The sequence below is a fragment of the Ostrea edulis genome, chromosome 7 (genome assembly GCF_947568905.1).
Source record: "Ostrea edulis chromosome 7, xbOstEdul1.1, whole genome shotgun sequence".
Lineage (NCBI taxonomy): Eukaryota > Metazoa > Mollusca > Bivalvia > Ostreida > Ostreidae > Ostrea > Ostrea edulis.
This window is the reverse complement of record NC_079170.1, coordinates 224,224-230,223: the sequence shown is the minus strand read 5'-3', so window position 1 is coordinate 230,223 and position 6,000 is coordinate 224,224. Positions and strand designations below refer to the sequence as shown.

General features: G+C 35.3%; 1 protein-coding gene across 1 annotated transcript in view; it reads right to left on the bottom strand.

Moving 5' to 3' along the window:
- Window positions 1–757: 757 nt before the first annotated feature.
- LOC125654014 (uncharacterized) overlaps window positions 758–6,000 on the bottom strand; it is a 29,223-nt gene continuing 23,980 nt past the window's right edge. The window contains exon 11 of the mRNA XM_056145908.1: window positions 758–2,301. Within this exon, the coding sequence (XP_056001883.1) occupies window positions 2,176–2,301 (126 nt within the window). The 3' untranslated portion in view covers window positions 758–2,175. The remainder of the gene's footprint in view (window positions 2,302–6,000) is intronic.

The window sequence follows — 6,000 nt, the reverse complement described above, 5'->3', positions numbered from 1 at the left end:
GGAAACTTACTCCTATTGACCCCACCTCCTGATCCACTTTTGGATGTACGTCATTGTCTGTGTGCTTCAGAGCCTATGCTTTGGAGGGGTAGAGATGTTTTTGGACTGTTCTCCTCCCAATAGATAAATAGACAAAATCCAGTAGGAAGACGGAAACACAAAAAATTGGATAGAATACTTTCCATGCATAGATCTCTTGTAGAAAAATCCTTTGCAAAGTTAAAAGCATACAAAACTTTGAACACTGTTTGGCGTCATCCCAGACCTATTCTTCCAAATGTTGTTGAAATCATTGCAGGATTAGTTTGTAAAAAAGAATTACTTTTGAAGAATCCTTTTGATTATGTTATCTGCATTTACAATGTAGGATATAAAGGGGGTGTTATAAACTAAGCAGAATCTTTAGTGGGTAATGCGCTCCATACTGAAGATCCCGTAGTCACAATATTGTAAATGTTCACCCAGCCAAAAATGTCCAATACGAGTAAAAAATTAATAACTGGATGTTAAATAACAAACAAATCAATCTTCTTGTAAAGTTTTGCTGCTGAAACTCAAATGATATTCGAGAAAACTATTCAGAAACAGGTAGACCAAAATTAATAACCCCCCCCCCACCCCCCAGTTTTGAAGCACCTAGTATGTCATCGAAATATATGTAAAACAAAGCAAAATCTCAGCAATGCAAAGGTTCTATCAACATCAACACTTGATAACTTCCTTTAAAAGAATTTCATAAATTATAAATTAGTCATGATTATAGAGAATTCCATATCAATTTTTTTATTAATTTCTATCCTATTTCAGACTTATAAACAAAGAATTGAAAGACTTTATTAACTTGTACATTGTCAATTCAGAAATCGGGTACAGACTAATACAGGACATGTGTAAACAGTAGAAAATTATTTTTACAGGAAAAAGACATATATTTATTTAGTCATTCTAAAGAAATAAATACAAATCTCATACCCATGTGTGAAATCAAATAAAAAAAAAAATTATAGATAAAACTCTAAATTACATATCAAATCATGTCTATCAAATATACATGGCAGGTATACATCGATTAATAGCAAAATAATTAATATTACCACAAATGAGCTTTACAAGGTATACCACCAGATAAATAGACAACAGCACTAGTATACATTGAGTACACGTCTCTCAGCAAATTACACGGGGAAAAACAAGTTTACACTGGAAAATAGGATGTCTGAAATCTACAAACCGGTAATGTATTACAGCATTCCTGAACCTGTCTCTGTAACAACACAGGAACCATGAGTCAACAGTAGGTAACAATAAAACTAGTACACTTTCTGTACACAACTCACCATTATATCTAATGACAACACATTAATACAATGTAGTGTACATATACATGTTAATGTACAGCACTTTATATCTAAAAAAAACCCCAAGTATTGTACGACTGACTGACGGCACTCCCATAGACTAGGGTATGTTACACACAGAAAATAATAATAATAGCGCGAAGACAATTCATGTCACTGATAAAACACTTTGTTAATTATCTTAATTAATAAATTCAAAATAAACTCTCACACTTGTTATTTATACACTAGAGAAATATAAAAGAGAACTTGAACTAATTCTCTTTCAATTATTTTCATTATCAGTCAGTTCATAAATTTGTCTATTCTAATAAATTCAGCAGAATTTAAATTTGCCTGATCCTGCAACTTACAAGCAATATGATTGGATAGAGAGAAATTTACCACATCACACACCAAACAAACCATATCACAATAAAGCTGATATATAACATTAACATGAACATACAGAACTGACAAAATCCATGTTCACTTTGTGTAACCAAAAATAGTAAAAAAAAAATCTGTCATTCCAATCAAATCACAATTTTTCATGACAGACACCGAGTTATTCTATGAATCATTTTTGCAAGTACATGTATTTAAATAAAACATAACTTATATTTGGATATTAGGAAATATCAAAAGTACTACCTATTACCAATTTGTCATATCAATTGAAACTGGCCAAAATGTTTATTTTTTAAATATCTCTCCTTATATTTCCTAGCAATAAAACACAATTGAATAAAGTATTCATGCATTGTTACCCCACCACATCAACCTAATTTATCAGACAGGATTATGTAACACAACATATGATATCCCAGCTTTCTGATTATGCGTGCGAATGTCCGTCTCCCTCCTTCAGTTTGTTCAGATTATACTCAAAGTTCTTGCAGTAGAAAAGCTGAACCCCCACAACAGCGAACTTCTCGGGTGTGAGCAGTCGAATAAGCTTCTCCTGGAATTAAAAAATCATTCAATCAGAAACCAAATTCATCAGACAATAGGGAAATTAAGTAAATGCACATCATAAAACAATCAGCAGGCCATCTCTCATCTGATGAAAGTCTCCTTAGGCATAATTACCTACTTACTCGCCATTAGAAAGTGACACCTTGCAAATTTTGTCACCTTTTGGTTAAGATCATCTATCTTACTGTGAAATTCCCTCTATATTTATTCCTTTATCTCTCCCCCCCCCCCCCCACTACTAGCAAACTAATCTGCCTCTTTCAAATTGCTAAGGGTAATTGGGAGCTAGTGTGGTGGTTCTACATCTGATTCATGTCATTAGCTGATAGCTCTCAAAGACATTTCAAATTTACCACAACAAAACGAAAACATTTTCCACATATAAAAGATAAAAGCACTGAAAAGGCCACGACACTGTTGGTTATTTAAAACTCAAATTTTCGACGCAACCCGCGTCTTTATCAAGAGACATAAATTACATAAACAAATAACACACAAAAACGACAAGTATCGATAAACTACATTGGTGAAAAGAGTGATACACTATTGTACTGAGTGATAAAAATGGTGGTGGTTACGTTGTAAAGCGTGTTTACTGACTATGGTTTAGAGAGTTTGTACCATGGTCGGGTCGGGATGAAAATAAAATTATTCTTGAAAAATTACAGAAATCAGAAAAATTTCGAGGGAAATCTTACAAAACAATGTGATTATGGAATAAAATAGTGGGAAGATAATGATATGGAGTGATTAAGTTCAAAACAATATTAGGTAGTCCGTACCATTGATGATTCGGATATGGTGAGCAGCGAAAAATAATGATTGCCAGAAGAACATATATTCAAATATTTGCTATACCCCAATATGTTGTGGCAGTCAGTTTCATTTCTGAGAGCCACCAGCTGCATGCATAACATTTCTTAAAATAAAACTATTCATGATAAATCTCTGAAAGAAACATGTAGTAGTCATCATAAAACAATTCTGAACAAGAGGTACTGTGAGCAATACTCACTAAGAATACCCCCCGCTTACCCCAATCTCCCAAAGGGTGTTATTAATAGGTATAAATTACCTCTTTCCCGAGTGTAAAAATATGGTATGCCTTTGTAGAAGAAAAAGGAAGATATAGTCCAAACACAAATCCATGGCATAAACATATAATTTTGACCTTGAGATCAAAGGTCAAGGTCATAAAGAGGTCATGAATGTACATGACACATAGTCTCATGGTGATACACCCATGTCTTATGGTATGACTATGTCAAAACCCTATAATCAATTTTGACCTTGAGGTCAAAGTTCAAGGTCATATGGAGGTCATGAAGGTACATGACACATTGTCTCATGGTGATACACTCATGTGTCAAATATGGTATGCCTATGTCAAAGAACAAAGAAGTTATGGCTCGGACACGAATCCATTTTAAAAAACCTTTAGTTTTGACCTTGAGGTCAAGGTCATATAGAGTTCATGAAGGTACTCGACACATCGTCTCACGGTGATCCACCTGTGTGCCAAACATGGTATGCCTAAGTCAAAGAACGAAGAAGTTACAGCCCGGACACGAATCTGCACAGACAGACAGACGGACAGACAGACAGAGTGATTCCTATATACCCCCCTGAACTTCGTTCGGCGGGTATAATAATAAGATTGATTTAGTACAAAGAATTAGACTGTGACGACGACAGTAGTATACGGACAAATAGTTCCTTTGTCAAATTTCGTTTTATAAATTATTGTGCAAATATCTTTTTTATTGCTGATTGGTTCAATGAGGTCGACAGTCAGAGGTTGACAGGTCAACACCTAACCCTAACCCCCCACAGTCAGAGGTCGACAGGTGACACCTAACCCTAACCCCCGACAGCCAGAGGTTGACAGGTCAACAACTGACACCTAACCCTAACCCCCGACAGCCAGAGGTTGACAGGTCAACAATTGACACCTAACCCTAACCCCCGACAGCCAGAGGTTGACAGGTCAACAACTGACACCTAACCCTAACCCCCGACAGCCAGAGGTTGATACCTAACCCTAACCCCCGACAGTCAGAGGCTGACAGGTGACACCTAACCCTAACCCCCGACAGCCAGAGGTTGACACCTAACCCTAACCCCCGACAGCCAGAGGTCGACAGGTCAACAATTGACACCTTTCATGGTATCACTCAAGGATGGTAAGGTTGAACAATCAACTGTTGATCTGTCAACCATCCATAAATGTTGGAACTGTCAACCATAAAAACATTGGGACGCATTACTGCTTAATACTACACTAGAATGAACTATTTGTCCGTATACTGGAGTTGATCTCAGAATCAGGTCAGGGTCATTCCATGCAGTAAAGATAAACCAGGTTTGATCTATGTACAGGTATATTATTGGTTTCACTGGCAGAGTTTTGAATACTGTATTATTTAGGTCAAAAGCCATCTAGACAAACTCAAGTTATTTTTAGATAAGTTTATGATATCCAGTTGGTGAAATCAAGTCTAACATAGCTGTACGATCCTCACCAGAAGACTGGTTTATACATACAAGATTCACAAACATTATCTAAAATCTTAAATTATCTAAAATCTTAAAACAATGTATGAATACAGAAGTGAACAGGAGCACACAATCGAACTTCTCAATCCTGCGTGAGTCACATGACTAATCCAACCATGTGACTTCATGCGAGTCACATGACAAATCCAGCCATGTGACTTCATTCAATGTTTAATCTTCCTATGATGTACAGGGTAAGGTAAAAAATAATCCCCTTTTATTTTGCAGGATTTTACAATAATTAAACAATGTATGTCTGTACTTGTGTTTCTGCTCTTATGCATTCACCTAACCTTGCTTATTGTGGAGGTTGTTAAAGGTTTCATTTTTTTCATTCCTGAGTTTCACCTAAATTTATCAACTTTTGTCCTTTAAAAGCACTCATTAACAAACAAGCTGGCCTATACACATTCTCAATCAATAAAACATAGATCACAACATGTAACTTAAGGGACACTTAAAATCCTTATCAGCTGAGTTCACTACAGGTAAATTAAAGTTCACTATAGGTAAATTAACCTGTGTACTGTCTGATGGCAGATAACAATAAAAAGAACAGGGCCCTGGGACCACAACGTTTATGCTGAGTTGTAAATTATGGATCTAAAAATTCAAACAGAGTAAGACACAAACTTACATACATCTAAGTATTCCCCACCGTCACATAAAATTAATTAGCTATCATACAGCACTTAACTTAACACACACCAGTATTGAATTAAAAGGCCCTGAAACACAATACTCATATATAAACCATAAACAACTTTATTGTGCAGGTGTAATTGTGTAGAACAATTTTATTCTCCACTCAAGTGCTGGGTGTTCTGTATTTGCTAACTTGATTGTGTATACCAAGATGCATTCAACAATTTTTTTTATCGGGTTTACTTTGAACAATGACAAGCTGCTTTAAGGGCAGATGATACAAACAAATTTTTTCTTTCGAAGAGACTTTATATGATGTCATTCTTTTATAAAAGTGGATAATTCCTTGAATTCTTTTCTCCTTTGACTTGGAGAGTGAAATATTTTCCATATTTCAAAAAAAAGTACAAAACAATAGTTATCATAGTAATTTAGTTTATTCTTCATCTGCTTACCTTTTTTATACCTCAAAAAATGGTTGTCA